General features: G+C 28.8%; 1 protein-coding gene across 2 annotated transcripts in view; it reads right to left on the bottom strand.

Moving 5' to 3' along the window:
* Positions 1-17,029, bottom strand: part of LOC123258502 (probable serine/threonine-protein kinase dyrk2) — a 113,872-nt gene that overhangs the window by 11,993 nt on the left and 84,850 nt on the right. For both annotated transcript variants that reach the window (XM_044718551.1, XM_044718553.1), the window contains one exon: positions 14,099-14,251. In XM_044718551.1, coding sequence (XP_044574486.1) covers positions 14,099-14,251 — 153 coding nt within the window. The remainder of the gene's footprint in view (positions 1-14,098; positions 14,252-17,029) is intronic.

Raw genomic sequence — 17,029 nt, 5'->3', positions numbered from 1 at the left:
TACATGTGTATGTTTTGATAGAAATAACTGTATGTACACCTACTCGAGCTTATATCCCGTCTAATGAACATGTGGGCGTAGTCAACGCCGTCAACGCCAACATATATTCACTGTCGCGTTGCATTAGCTAAGAACAGAAGCCTTGTTAGGAAATTTAAATATTAACTTCATCATTTTTGACACTTTTGCTTTGATTTATTATTTTATTTTTCATTGATGGTTATAACTTACATTGATACTAAATGATTACTATACCTGATGAAATTTGGTATCATCAGAAAGTCCTTGACGTAAATTTGGGCCTTTTCAAAATTTTATATATATTTTTTATGATGGTTAATTTTTTATCGTAAGTTTCAGGAGAAGTTTTGAATATTTTGTTGATTCTATAAATTTGTTCCGTGATATTTTCCATTAAATTATTGGTAATTGATCCTGTCATAGCAATATTATTATTCAAATTTATTTAAAAATTAACCAAACTATGTGTATTTAGATAAAAAATATCAATAAATCTCTAAGCCAAAGCTTTTTTTAATAATAATTCATAATTATCGGCAGTTACACAGTGACTGTAGGTTGCTAGTAATAATATTAAGATATTAACTTGATTTATGGATTAAAATGCCCAACGGGAGTACAATAGAAAACTCTATTCTGTCTTACTTCGGCTTTGTACTCAACTGCTTAACATAATTGTGTACAAAGACGAGTCTCCAAGAGACACGAGATTCATGAAGTTGCAGTCATGTGCAACGGCTTATCAAAAGTTCTCTACGTTAGTATATTATTTCAAAACAAGCAATTTGTCAACTGAAGTTTCAAGTCATCTCATCAGTAAACTAGCGTCCAACAAAATTAAGTCCGGCCGCTGATTTAAGATCAACTTTACTTGTTTTTATTCAGCTCTACCTACTAAAAAATTCAAAGCACTTCCTGAGAACTCGGGATAGCATTTGACCATTCCAAGTTATATTCTTCTTTGTTAGACTTTTTCAACAATAGATGTAACAAATTTACTGGTAAATTAGACTTCTTTTTGGAGAGAAATTATGATTTATGTCACAAATTATATTTATACATAAATTTTAAATTTAAAAACCTGTTTCAATTTTTTTTTTTTAAGAAGGTAATATAATATAAGAATAAATCTACAATCTCGTGTGTCGTAAGGAATTATTTAATCTGTAATAATGGAAGTTTATTATCTTGACCCATCTTCACTCGATTGGAAAACTGTCTGCGACCTCTATCCTGCAAGATCAAGAGAAGTCATTTAATTTTTCCTTTTTCTTAGTGTCTGTCTCTGTTGCTTTTTGCCTCCGGGCAGATACCGAGTAGAAATGATACGAAGAGAATCTCGTGGTCAGCCACACTCGCGGTAAATTCGTAACAATTAATTTCAATTAAACTTCCATTTAATACGACGCAGATAAATCAAGTGGAATGACATCAACATGCCTCAAAGCCTCTTCGTATCGTTCAGACGCTTGGACAAATTGTCCTTTTAATAACCAAAGGCGTTATTCATACCATCGCTTTAACGCAATTTTGTCTTCCTTACTCTTATCTTTAGTTATTATTATTATTTTGAAATCTTGATCAAGGTATTTAATCATAGAATATATGAATCGTTTATTTGAGAAACCCCATAAGTTATACGGAAACTCCATATGATATAGTATATGGAGCGCCACATATTATCAATGATCGCATGAAACAGAAACTCTAATCCCGCTTTCTTTTAGAATAATTTTTTTTTCTATTTAATTTATACTGGGTGATTTTTGACTTATTTTTCAAATGTTTCATTTGCATTTTTATTATCGCCAATAATTTTTTTCCACTGTCATTATCAATAAAAAAAATTATTCATTTCCTTGTTGCAGATTTAGAAGAATTTAAGATCTATGAGTTTTCTCAATTTTATTGAGTTAAAAATGTTACTAATAGTTCAAGCTGTGAAATTTACTGGTAAAAAGGCAATTTGAAACTACGTCATGAATTTTATCCAAAGAAACTTTGTCATAAGTCATAACAAAATAGAATCAATGATTGTTATCTTTGTAACAAAAGCTATTATAGTTAGATGTAGATTTTTAATCTTCTCAAATGAAATTATCACCTTTATTATTAAAAAAATTAATTACAGAAATCATCCAAAATCTCAAGTTGAAACACAATTTGTTTTATTCTTTTTTTCATTTATATTGAAACATAAATAATGAATTATAAGTTTTTAATCTTTACTAAATTAGTGATATCAGTGCAGATATAATTCCAAGCAATAAAAGATTAACTTGATGTCAAATGTACAACATCTGTTCATTCATACATAATAACATAGAACATACAGTGTATAGATATTGGAAGCAATACACTAAATAGAGGTAAGAGGCAAAGCTATAGACAGTGATGTATAAAAGCCGATTGGTGAATTGGGTTTTGGCCGGGAGTTCAGTCCACATGAATAACGATTCGATCCATCCGGGATTATCGGATGTATTTTTGGCCTCTATGCATAAGGTTAAAGAAGTACCATCATATCATCAAACTAGAGGGGTTTATACTACATTTTATAAGTCGCTTTAAAGCTACTTGTAGGCACGTGCCGGTAGTCAGTATAGACGTCATCTAGCCTCTGAGCGATTTGTCGGTCAGGATATACTATCGCTGACCTAGTTGCAACTACTCCAGGTGCACTCTCAAGCTTACTGATCCGAATCTTCAGTAAAACCTGTATATATATTTATTTTTGTTTTTCATTTTTTTTTTTTTTTTCAACTATTAGTGCATAGATTGTGTGTTTAAAATTATAATATCATATCATAATGGTAATTTATATTAATTCACTATCATATTGATACGGATTAACTGAATGCTTATTTGGTGTCAAGATAACAGCCGCTTTTAAATAAATAACAAAATAAAATTAATGGATTATTTACAAATAAATAAATAATGAAGCTGAGTAGAGAGAAAATGTCTGGTTTTGATGGATTGTGTATAAAAACTTGATGATTGAGTTTTCTAGTTAGATTCTTTAGTACATCTTATGACCGACCTACAACCATGTAAGGTCCGAGAAACGTTCCAAGGAATATGTGGAGAAAAAAAGATAAAGAACAACAAAGAAACGCTAAGATCTGGTTTTCCACTGACACCGACATAGAAAACCGGACGTCTCGGCTGAGAGGATAAAAAATTTGGTACATACAAGTATAATTAAAATTCAGTAAAAAAAATAAATAAGTGAGTCAGCCTTTACTTTTTGAGTTTTATTTGCAAAGTGGGATTATATTCAGTAAAGAATTGTTTGAAAAATAATAAAACAAACAAGTATTATGCGCTGAAGAAAGAAAAAAGACAGACGCTAAATGTGACACAAACGGTTAGATTCGTAATATAAATTATTTTTAAGCGGAAATCGTTGTCGCTTCTATATATCTTTTCTGACAACACCCTTTCGGATTAAGAGTTGAATTTATTTTGTTATTTTTCTCTCTACTTTGCTTTTTATTATTTATTCAACTCATTCACTCACTCACTATCATTTGCACCAGATGCAGTAACGGTATCAGTTTCAATATACAGAAGCCTACAAAGACAATTCTAGCAGTTTATGCAGTATCTATTTTGCGATAATTTATAAAACAACCTCTACTCTCGAGTTTTATATTTTAATGTTTGCACCGTTGCATTGTATTGTTTTTATTAAAAATACTTGAATTTATAACAATTTTACTACCGCTGGCAATTTATCTGACTTTTTATGAAACATTTATAGATTTAAGAACATAATATAATATAATCGTTGCTTGGTATTTGAATTACCAATCTTACACTGTTAGTTATAGAAGGAAGTCACAAAGACACGTGAATGTGTTAAGACAGTGGCTGAACTGTGTTCTCTGACAGTACCAGTAGGCTTAGCTTTTCTTTTTACTTTTATTTTTTTCTCTCTTAAATCACTGTTGCTGTTTAGATAGACTTGGACTGGATCCAGAGAATGCTTTGAGAATGTGAGAAAAACAGTAAACCCGCGGACTGGAGACACGATAAAGCAAGAGAAGAAGAACTTGACTTGGATAACGATGTTCTCTTCTCTCCCAGTCTCTTGTTGGTTGAAATAATGTCGATGAAGCCTTGAGTATACTTTCAACGAATAATCATTCTCTTTAACAGGTTCTTCACGTCAATTGTAAAATTTATAAATTAATTATAGTTTTTGAGATTTAACTATAAAATAATAGAGTTTATATTATTCACTGACAGAATAGTCATCTAACTTGGATCAAGAAAAATTGTGTTGAAGTAATAAAATTATTTTGAAGAAAATCAGATGTTTAGCTTCAAAAATATATTTTCTTGATTTCTTTATTTTTTGGATTGAGATTTTTCATCTTTGATCGATTGTCACTTTATTCAGAAGTATATTATCTTCAATTGATATCGTCAAATTCTCTCATTAGAAATAATTTTGTTTTCATTCAAAAACTTTATGTTTTTGTGAAAAGCAGTTTTTCCTTCCTTTAAAATATTATTTTAAAGCTTAAAAAATAAAATTTTCATTGAAGGAACCAGAATTTTTGCTTTATCAAATGTTAAACTTGAAACTTTTCATGATGGAATAAAAAGTAGTTGCACAAAATTTGTACAAAATATAAATAAGGAAACTTTTATAATTTGGTTATTTATCAACGTACGAAACATTTCTTTTTTGGAAATTTTAACCTATCTTTAAGCAAAAAATTTCCACGCTTAACTATCAAGTTACGTTGATTCAACAGAAAGAAATTCTTGAAAAAAATAGAGTAAAGAGCAAAATTCTAAAAAAAAATATTCTTCATGAGTTAAATAATTGGTTATTTTTTTTTCCAATGTAATTTCTGAGATTAAATTATAAAGTATCATATTTTATAAGAAAAAAAAATTTACATCTTTTGTTTTCGCGATATGAATGTAGATGTATTTAAATATAAATATAAATACTAATACTAATGTAATGTATCTACAACAACAGACTATTCCCTACAACAAACAGATAATGATAACTTTTATTTACAAATCGTACATATGCAAGAACGACAGTTGAATACAGATGACAATGCGTTTGAGAACACCAATTGCACGTCAATACACGTACAAATGTTACACCGGAAGTCACGTGACATTACGACGGAAACAACATCAATGTATCGTCGAAGACTATCGTTATTATGATGATAATGACGATCACGGTGATGGGAATATGTTAAAACATTGGGTCAAGTCCAATGTCGCGTTGAATAATTATTATTGTAATTATTTTACTGCAAAGTTAATTATAAAGTTGATTGATAACCATAATAATAATAATAGTAATAAATTAATGTGTTTGAAAGCGGATGCAAACAATAATTATTTGAACGAGCTGAATTCGATTTGGATTACATAGACACTTAATATTTCCGCTTTGGGCGATCCCTTTGATAAACTCGAGTTCACATTGGGAAAATTATCAACCAGGTGGTGAGACGCAGCTATCGAATATAAACACATATACATCTAATGTAATGTAACGTAATGATGCTTAGTGCAATAACCTTTCGTCTTTACTGAGCTTATCAGCTTGTTAAACTGGTTAGCATAGAAAAAATTGTAGTTAAAATTAATTCTCATCTAATTATAAATACAGATTATTTTAAATAATAATAAATAATAAATAATAATAATAATACAGAAAAGTATACATGCGTATATATACATCGAAAAATGTATAAAAGTAAAACAAAATTGGCCATAAAGTTACCTCTCGCAGGAACGGAAGTAAAACTTTTATGGTCGATGAAACAAGACTAGCATTAATTTCAAAAAAAATAAATAAATAAAAAATAAATTCATGTTAAGCTGTAGGTCAATGTGGTATTTGAAAACCTAGAGGCAACCATTTATGATTCTGTTCGACCTTCGAAAAAACATATTTGGAACTTTTTGTAACACTTATTAAATTTCTAACCACGTGTATTGATTCAGCTTTTGAGTATATAAATAATTATAAAGTTGATATTCATAAAATATTAAAAAATTTTTAAGTTTGTTTTATTTTATCAGAGATTATTAAAGTCGAATTATCAGAAAGTTGTGATGTAAAGCAGTATCGATCCGTACGTCGACCTTAACGTTCTATATTTTGTATTCTATTTCATACTATATATTTTAAAAAACTGTTATCAGTAAGTATTTTCTAAAAAAAAAGTCTTAATCACTATATTTACTATTTCTCATTTTATTTGAACATATTCTTAGTTTGCTTAACTACTTTGTTATGTTTTGAAAACTTTTACTCACGATTTTCTGATAAGGATAGAAAAATATATCAGTAACTTTTAATCTGACGATATTGAGGCAAGATAAAAAACAAATATACGAGTTAAATAATTATCCTGAGAAGTAATTACGTCTTATGGACTGATAAATAATAATTCATATCATATCGGTTCCTTGCCCTCTTGATAATGTTTATTGCAGCTGGTCAGACAGAAGATATAAGATGTACAATATACAATGCATACAATAAACTGAGAGCAACGACATCATCGCCTAATAATGCCAGTATGACGATGATAATAAATAAAGCGCATAATAAAAAATTTCACGATTGATAGTGCTGTGCGTATGTAATGCATGCTAAATTGAGATCAAAAGTGTGGGTTGATATTGACTACAGAAATTGCTGTATATCTATGTAATAAAAGTATAAGTAGATAAAAACTTGTAACTAGATATTTTTACAGCCATCAATCGTGAAGAAGCTATGGACTATTATTATTATTTTTTTTATTTACGTTCGTATTCTACACCAAATTTTTTAATTTGATTGCATTGACACCGTTTTATATAAAACAATAATGTTCTGTACGATAAAAAAAGTCGCGCAATTAGTTGAAGAGATTAATCGAAGAGGGTAATATAATGTAAATAAATTGATGTATTGAAACTAACTAGTGTTAATAATTATAAGTTATAAGACAAAAATGTCTTGTCTAGTGGCTCGTGTACCAATTCACACGCGTGTCTTATTATTATTTGTGCGAGCTAGTTACAATAGTTTTTGTAACACATAAACATAGTCAAAGAAACGCTCCGTTATGTGATGGCTGAGAACAGTACAGCTTTCGTGCTGCGATTATTCAAACCAAAACGAAAAAAAAAATGGTTCAGTGCATGATCAGGCCTGAACGTATTTTATGCTTCAGACCTGACAATGCATGGCCATGTCTGATCAGACATGAACAGGCATGACCATACATGAACAAGCCTGATCATGCGTGAACGTATTTAACTCTTCAGGTATGATCAGACATATACAGGTATGACCATGTCTAATTTCAGACCTAATCAAACTTGAACAGGCATGGCCATGTCTGAACATTTTTTTCTGGGTAAAAAGGAGCATCGATGGCGCATTTAATTATAGTTAAGGAAAAATTAGAATTTTTTTAGCGTTAAGTTGAAAGTATTTTAGAAGGTTATTCTTTGACATTGTTATAAATGCTGCATGTCATGATGTCATGAATTGTGAATTCGGAGGAAACTTTATAGTTATTCGCCTATATAATAATATATCAAGGTGTTATGTCCTAACACATCAGGTGGTATTTTTAAGTATGTGTGAAGAAAATGAATTGACAACTATACTCTGAAATATATTAGTCTACTAGACTTTTTATTCAAAATAATTTTTAAAGTTATTATGATACCGAAATTAGTATTTAGCAAGTTTTTTTATTTTAACGAAAGAAGTATTGTAAAAAATTTTTTTTATAAAGTCTGCAATAAAGATTATTTGATTGTTTAATTTATTTGTTCAAAAAATTTCCACTAATTATTATCTGTCAATTTCAAAATTGTGAAAAGTTCTATATTATTACAGGTGAAAATTAAATTTAAATAATTGATAAAACAACTAATAGATGAAGTTATTTAAAATAATTAGTGTTTGACGATTAATTAGAGCTTATTAATATGTGTCAATTAAAATAAAATAATTTGTCATTAAAATGAATAATAATTATGTTAAATTAAATTATTAATATTATACGTCAGACTAGATCGATAGAATACGCAATGAACACTTGGGAAATGAACATGATATAGTTATGCATGACAGGGGTTGTCAAAATAATATTGCGAACACGTAACAATTAGTACATCAATGTGTCAAGGTAATGAGTCCAGTAGGATCACAAAACTATCGAGACATCCTATTTGGAATCAATATCAAGGTAAAACAAAATTTTTTGAAAATAATGTCAAATATACTTTTCACAAAATTCAAGTTATTTACAAAGAAAACAAGTATTATCAAGTTTATTTAAAAAAAAAAAAAAACGATCGTCTCTAATGTAAATGTTTGGTATTAAAGATGTTTACTACTAATTGCACAAGTTTGGCGGTCGATGACACACTCAGTGGCCTTGTGCCTTAAGTTGTCCCACAACATGTATAATTAGACGGAGCAATGACCAATGCCGCGCACGCTATAATTTTTTTTTTTAGTTTTGCTGTATTTTAAAACTTACGCGATAATATTCTTCAAAGTTTTTTCTTTTTAGGATAATTAAACAAGTTTTATTACTTAGAGGAATGGAGCATTAAAATCAAAATAAAAATATAATTACGTAAAAATAAATGTTTAGTTAAAGTAAACTCGTTCAAAATAAAACTAATAAGAAAAAGAAAATAAGGAGTTAAATAAGTCTCGGTACTCGATAGTAACGGAATTAATTATAATTATGTTAAAAATAAATGTAAATATTAGTATACATGACCGATCAAGAATTTATTATATTTAGATAAAGTAAATACTTATTGTGACAGCTAACAATCGATCGAGTTACGTCTTTATTACATTTATGGTTATGCTGCTACAATGACACTTATTAAAGACAATAAGGAGTGTCTGACTATTGAATTGCTAAGATCGCCTTGACTCTGTCATAAATATCATATGTATATGTTATGATATTACTGCGGATGTGCGGCGACTGTAAAGGAGCACCTGGCAGAATGCGTTTTATATCCACGACATAATTCGTCTATTATAGACATAATATATAGATATAAGTGTATTAGATTACCAAAGACAAAGAATAATACACTAATAAACAAAATTGACTTGACATTCAAGAGAAATAATTTTAAGCCAAGACAATTATTTTGAAGAATTTCTCTGTCTTAAATTAAGTAGAAAAATCGAAAGAATTTTTCTTCTTGATTTAAAATCAAATTCTTTAACTTTTAAAATGTATATATAACAACTATTATTCATACTCATTACTTTATTATTTTAAGAAAATGCAAAACAAATCGAATAATTTAAATAAAATTACGACGAATCATTGTCGTAATATCCAACTTTCAATGTCAAAGGTCTTTAAAAATTATGTGACATAATAAATAATAATAGATTCTATTTACATGATTGAATGTTTTAACAATGTCTAAAACAGATGAATAATTCACTGTCAAATTTTACAAGCAAAAATCGATTTCAAAGAAACAAAATTGCACAATATAAAATCTTTCACAAGTTAGTTAAATATTTAAATATGCTTAATGAATATAATCATAATACAATATGTAAATGTATACATTCATTTCAATAATAATATTTATTCATTTATCATTGTTTAATTACATAGATTACAGTTCTTCATTACGAGTAGCAAAAAGGGGGTATTATGGTTTCAGGTAGGTTTTGCAAAAATTTGTTTTCAGTTTTTGGGCACTTACACAGAAAGAAAGATTTCTTGACTGGAGAACAAAATTCTTGGCTCAAGTAAATTTTCGGTCGCCCGAAGGAAGACCAAAGTTGTCTTGGCCGAAGTAAAAATTTTTCTTGAAATTCTATTCTTGATGGAAGTAATTTTTTCTTAATTCAAATTATCGTAAATACTTGATACAAGACATTTTTATATTTGATCAAGATTTTTAGATACTTTAGGGAAGCAGCGCCACCTATTTCAGCTGAGAAAAAAATTTTCTCATCTTGAAAAAATTTTTCTCTTGAATATTTGATACCCATTTTAGATTATTTTAGCGCGCAATTATACATATTGAATGAAAAAAATTAGAAAAACGGTAGACCCTGAAGGCCATCCGTACAACTTCCCGCTCATTTCATACCTAGTTGCTTAAAATTGCACTAATGATGTTTTTGAGCTCTCGGAGCTTAAAGAGATAACTTTTTATGCTTAGGTCTGCTAGAAGTTTGATAAAACACAATTTTTCAAATTTTTAAGCCGCAATAACTTTTGAATGAATGAACCGATTTTTACGCGGTTGGCGGCGATCTACGTGGTTTTTTTTATGTTAAGAGCTGATTAGTTTTTGGAATTGATTGGTAGAGCCGTTTAAAAGTTATTCCAAAAAATGTCGGAGTAATGTTGAAAAAACACTTGTTTCCAAATATTTCGTCGAGGATATCTCTCGAACTAATCAACCGATTTTTACGCATTAGGCAGCGATCGACGCAGTTTTTTAAGCTTTAAAAATTATTCTATTTCATCAAAAACGATCCGATAAGAAATGTCGAAGTTATGTGAAAAAAACACTTTTTTCGGTTTTCTTTCGTTCACGCTATCTCTCGAACGAATCAACCGATTTTGACCGGATTAGCGGTGATCGACGTGGTTTTTCAAGGTTAAGGGCGGATTAGTTTTTGGAGTTGATCGATCGAGCCGTTTAAAAGTTATTCCAAAAAAATCACTTTCAAAAATGATTTTTTTCTTATTTTTTTTGAGATTTTTCAAAATTTCTCAAAATCTATCGGTCCGAATATAAATACTTACACACACAGACACACACACACACACACACACACACACACACACACACACACACACACACACACACACACACACACACACAGTGACAACCTCGCGGGGATAGTCAGGGAAGCTTGCTGTGACCTTCAAACGTCGAGATCTGATGAAAACTCGATTTTTGCAAAACGGGGTGAAAACAATAACTTCCCGATTTTTGAAAATCTTCGATTTTCTTAGCGGGAAGTTAAAAAATGATTCAATATTATTTTATCTCCCCATTTGACATGTTAGTCAATAGAAATATTAATGAAAATTTACTATCGAGATATTTAATTTTTTGGAGCAAGAGAAAAATTTTCTCAAGACAAGAAAATTTTCTTGACTTAAATTAATTGACTTGGATCAAGATACGGATTTCTTGAAGCAAGGGAATTGATTTTTTGGAATAAGTGAAATTTCTTGTGTCAAAAAAAAATTTTTTTTTCGCCCAAGTAAATAATTAGGAAGAAAAATATTTTCTTGGCTCAAGTGAACCTTTCTTTCTGTGTAGTAATTCTAAATTTTTCGGGACATGGCAGTTTTTGTTATTATATGTCTTATATGTCGGAAAAAGTTTCGCACTGATCGTTAAAAAGATTCTATTTTAATTTTAATAATTATGAATTTTTATTATTTACATTTTAATTATGATCAATTTTATTTAGTTTAATCCCCGCTTGACCAATTTCAGAGTCAATAAATTCTTAACTGGCTCTACATCGGACTAAATCTGTACAATAGCTATACATTTATTGGCAATTTTCGATAACTAAAGCGGATTATAAGATAATAAATATTTTTTTTTTTTTTAATTAAAAAAGAAACATTTTTTTTTTCCCATATTTGAGATTTAGATGATCTGATAATTCAATTGATTTTTCCAACAGAAGTAGTCTGAAACATGTGCATTATGATTCAATAATTCAAGTTATTTCAAACATCCTAAATGCATAGTTTGAACGTTAAGAGAATATTCTGTTTGATTTCTGAATTAAATTAATTTTACTCCTATTCATGCAATTGGAATTGATGAATTCGTTTTTAAAAATTAGTTTTTATTGCGTGAGAATTAAATTATAGCTCTAGACTTTCATGCTAATAAAAAAAAAAGATAGACAACTTTTAGCGACTTTGATTATATCATATCATAATCATACATGAATTGATTCTACTATTTTCCAGCAATATACCAATATCTATTACTATTCAAGTTAATATTATATGTACATTGAGCCTGAGATCTGGGATCATAATAATGACGATGTAACGGTCTGTTGACGTTCTTAGGTTTTATTCTTTTACACAAACTGCAGAGCTGACTAATTCATACGTGAATTTAGAAAGTTTAACGGATAAAAGAGAGACTTATACTGCAAACCTAATTGTACAACTTGTGTAACAGCTTCTCGAGGTTTGTTTGCAGCTGCATCAACAGAGTTCCGCGTGCATTTTCATCAGATGCGTCATTTATTCTCTGATATAAGGAAAAGTTTTGAGAAATTCGCGTGTATAGTAAAAATAAAATCATGAAAGATATAATATACTGTGTAATTGTTGTGTAATAATTCAATTGCGATGTAATAATAATGAAATTCATCTAAACTTTTTAGATCTTAGATAAAGTTTGAAACCACATTTACAATATTTTTTTTACAACTAATATATTTTTAATAATGAGTTTAGTTTGTAATAAAATAACTCTTGTTTGTCTAAAGCTTAAAATTACTTTCATTTTTCTCATTGACAAACTTTTTTGATAATGATAAAGCATCGAAAAATTTTCATCTGTCTCTTGTCTTCCATTATTCATATTTTTTGTGACAAACTTTTCTCCGAGTATACAGCGTCATAAAAATAAAAAAAAAACACAAAAAAATAACTTTTTTCTACGACAATAGTTACTTTATATTTAACTGTAAATTGTAGGTGATAATTGGAGAGCCGATAAATTACCATAGTTGTATAGATAAAATAACAATAAAAGAAAAATAAATAAATAACGAACCGGCTAATTAATTATTCAACGAGAATACGAGTGATTTAATATACAATACATTGCAGAAATTCTTAACTTTTTTGTTCGGTCATAAAAAAATTAACGGTAACTTTGAATACATTTGTCGGTTCGCCAAATTTAAAATGATTGATTTATTTTATTTGAATAATCATTTACAATTTTAATTTAAATTTCTAAAATTAAAAATTGTTCTTGATTGTTGAATCATATTTTTTTTTACTATATATGTTGTAGATAAAATACGTCAAACGGACTCATAAGCGTAACTGTTTCGCAACGGTGGAATTAATCAGTGAATAACTACACAAAAGAATAAGATTATAAATATACACTTTCAGTATCAATAAATAAGAATTTCTTCGGATAAAAAAAAAATACGTACGCGGTGATTATTATTCTTTCTCTGTTCGTGATCTATAATTCGAGATTATTTTTCAGTGTCATTTTGATCTCCAAAAGAAAAATAAAAAAGGCTCTCTCCAAATATTCTTTACTGAATTAATAATAATAAATCCAAATTAATAAATATTATTTATTAAAAAATCTTTGAGCTTATGATGATATAATAAAATTTACTCATTTTTTCCGTGAATTAATTATTCGATAGATTATATGTTTTTAATGAACATAGTGAAGATAATTGTCACAAGTTACGAAATAATTTTGACTACAGATAAAAAAAATTATGATAATTAAATGACTAAATAAATAAACGAGAAATATTTTCCGGTAGTGATTATAAATAAGGCTTTTATATTATACTCGACGATTATCGGTAAGGCCTTACAAATAGAAAAGTCATCTCCTTGAAACGTCATGATCGATCTGACATACATTCTTAAGTATCTCCGTGACGCTTGCGGGTAAATCGCGATGGTGGATTACATAAATGCTGCAACACGATTGAAGCTAGGTAACAATAAACAAGAAATTGGTCTAGAGATGTGGATGTGGATGTGGTTTTACTTTTCAAAGATTATCGGCCTACGAATTAAATATAAAGGTCTAGGGAATAGAACGAGTTGTCGCATTACTAAACTATTACGTTTCATATTTTTCAACGCCTTTCAAAATTATATTCAATACACTCCTTTTTTGTTTGTCATTTGTCATTTACGAAATCGATTTTCAACGAGCATTGTAATTCAATAATAAAGTTTTTAATAAACTTGTTTCGATAAGTGTACTGTGTATTGAAAGAAATGGTTGTGTAAGAAATTTAGTAACTAACCTCGTGTGCAATGGGATTGTTTTTGTTCCGATTTCCATTGGACGTGTTAATAGATGATAGTGCTGTGAGGGTTGCAGAACCCACTCCACTGACGGGTTTGCCGCTAACTTTTGTTCCACCAGCCCCGACATCCTTATGGAGCGTTCCAGGACTCTAGAAAATTGAAATTTATAAGTTTTACAATCATTTGTCATTCTGACAATGTACTTTTTATGTCATTTATATGTACAATAAAATTATTATATACGATTTTATGCGACAAAACGTTGAAATTTTGATTTTTAGGCCTCAGAAGAACATACCTACGCGCTTTGCGCTTAAGGCATGCAAAAGAAATAATTTATTAGAATTAATTTATTACACGTACTGATAATGATTGCTTAATTCAGTAAAAGTATTTTCTTCCAAATTTTACTTTTTGGGTTCAAAAATTAAATTATACTGACTGAAGATAATATAGCCTTGAATTAAGTTACTACTGTACCAATCCAAGACTTTGAAAACCAAGAAAATAAATTCTTGAAACAAGATAACGGGTTTTTGTCAACATGAATTTTTTTAAGTTTGTTTCAAGATTATCTTTTTTGAATTTTAAATTAAGTCAGTTTCTCTTCAAGTGCAAAAATACTTTTATTGTTATGCTAATTATTTCCGTTAAAATAATCAACTGAGTATAAAGATATACTTAATGAAATTACTAAATTATTATATCTAAAACTTGACTAATTGTCATGCGATCTTACTCAAATGACTTCTATTATCTATTGTCCGTTACAAGTAATATAAACTCTCTCGACTAAGCGTACGACGTAATCTAAGACAAAGAAATTACGTGTTTGACTTTGGACACATGACAAAGAAAAATAATCTGCAGCAGGAGACTTAAAATAATTACTGTCTTGGTTATGAAAATAACTATGCTATTATTTTCACGATTATTTTTTCTTACGTAAGCTGTCAAGATTATGCTTTGCACAATTAGTATATCCAAACTATAAATAATCATCAAATAGTTCTTAATTTTACAGTCGATAAATTTTACTGTGAAAAAAAAGATAACCCGTCAAATGGGTGTTGAGTCTACACAATACAGGTGTTTCGTAATAATTTTTATTCTTTTGATACTTCTAAGTCTTTCCCATAAATGTCAATACTTATACTTAAAAATTTTTTTATTCATTCAATTATGTCATTAATACACCTTCCAAACTTTTTTTTAAAACAAAAAAAATTTGACAAATAACCTTAATAGTCTTTAAAACATTTTTTTCTAAGAAATTTCTGAAACTATCTTGAATCTTTTTTTTTTTGTTTAATATAGAGAGAATGACCTCTTATCTTGAATTTCATAAGATTTTTAAATTAAGTTCGTATCTTTCAAGATCAAAAGAGGATCTACTTCTTTTTATAATATCTTTTTTTTTTATCTTTTTAATCATAAATGAAGTAATTTTACAAAAATTGATTGACTAAATATTTGTTTATTAACTTCCAACATAGAAAATCAGAATCTTGAGCTGAAGTTGGAGAAAAACTAAATTTTTTATGATGCTCAGTAGAATTTATAGCTAAAAACGAATCAAAAAAAAATTTTTTTCAATCATTTTAAAAATTTTTATAAAGGTATCATATCAAATTAAACAGATATTTCTCAATTTTCATATTTTTTTGAATAAATAATTTATTAGAGAGAAAATATTAATCAAAATTGCACGTATTGTTATTTTAAATCATTACATATGCCAAATTTTTCATATATTTTTAACTTCCCGCTAAGAAAATCGAAGATTTTCAAAAATCGGGTAGTTATTGTTTTCACCCCGTTTTACGAAAATCGAGTTTTCATCGAATCTCGACGTTTCGAGGTCCTAGGAAGCTTCCCTGACTATTCGCGCGATGGTGTCTGTATGTATGTATGTGTGTGTGTGTGTGTGTGTGTGTGTGTGTGTGTGTGTGTGTGTGTGTGTGTTTGATCGCGGTTGGTGCCATTCGAAAGGGCTTGACCTAACTTAGATTTTGTATATACTTTGGAATGATACGGGCCGGTAGATTTTGAGAAATCGCAAAAAAACTACAAAAAAAAATTTTTTCAAAAGTGTTTTTTTTGGAATAACTTTTAAATGGCTTTACCGATCAATTTCAAAAACTAATCAGCTCTTAACATCAAAAAACCACGTCGATCGCCGCCAGTCCGGTCAAAATCGGTCCATTCGTTCGTGAGTAATCGTTGACGTTAGAAAACCGAAAAAAGCGTTTTTTCTGAATTAGTCCGAAGTTTTCCACTCTGTCAATATAAACTTAAAGATTTTTTATGAAGCTTAAAAAACTGCGTCGAATGCCACCAACCGCGTGAAAATCGGTTCATTCATTCAAAAGTTATTGCGATTTGAAAATTAAAAAAATAGTGTTTTATCAAACTTCTATCAAATTTTTGAGCTCGAAGAGCTCAAAAGCATACAAAAGCTATTTTTTTGAGCTCGGAGAGCTCAAAATAATACACAAATTGTATTTATGAGCTCGAAGAGCTCTAAAACGTCATAAGTGCAATTTCAAACGTTTAGATATAGAATTGGCGGGAAGTTGCAGGGATGGCCTTCAGGGTCAACCGTTTTCCTACTTTTTTGTTTTATAATAAACTATTTAGTGAAACAAAAATGCAAAAAATTTTCAATTGTAAGCTGATTTCAGTCTTATATTATTTTTTCTAAGGTGATAACTTTACAAAGAGTGTTGAGTTAATTAAATGATGAAAAATTTTTTATAACTAATTATTAAAAAATAAAAGAATAAATAATTTCTCTGAAAATTAATTAACGAAACCTTCTTATCAAATCCTAAACACTGGATAATTAAGTCACAAATTGCTGGAAACGTTTTCATATCTTCTCACAGTCACTAAAACAAAATCAAAATCAGAACCAACTATATAAC

The sequence above is a fragment of the Cotesia glomerata genome, linkage group LG2, assembly GCF_020080835.1.
Source record: "Cotesia glomerata isolate CgM1 linkage group LG2, MPM_Cglom_v2.3, whole genome shotgun sequence".
NCBI lineage: Eukaryota > Metazoa > Arthropoda > Insecta > Hymenoptera > Braconidae > Cotesia > Cotesia glomerata.
This window is presented reverse-complemented; position numbering and strand designations above follow the sequence as displayed.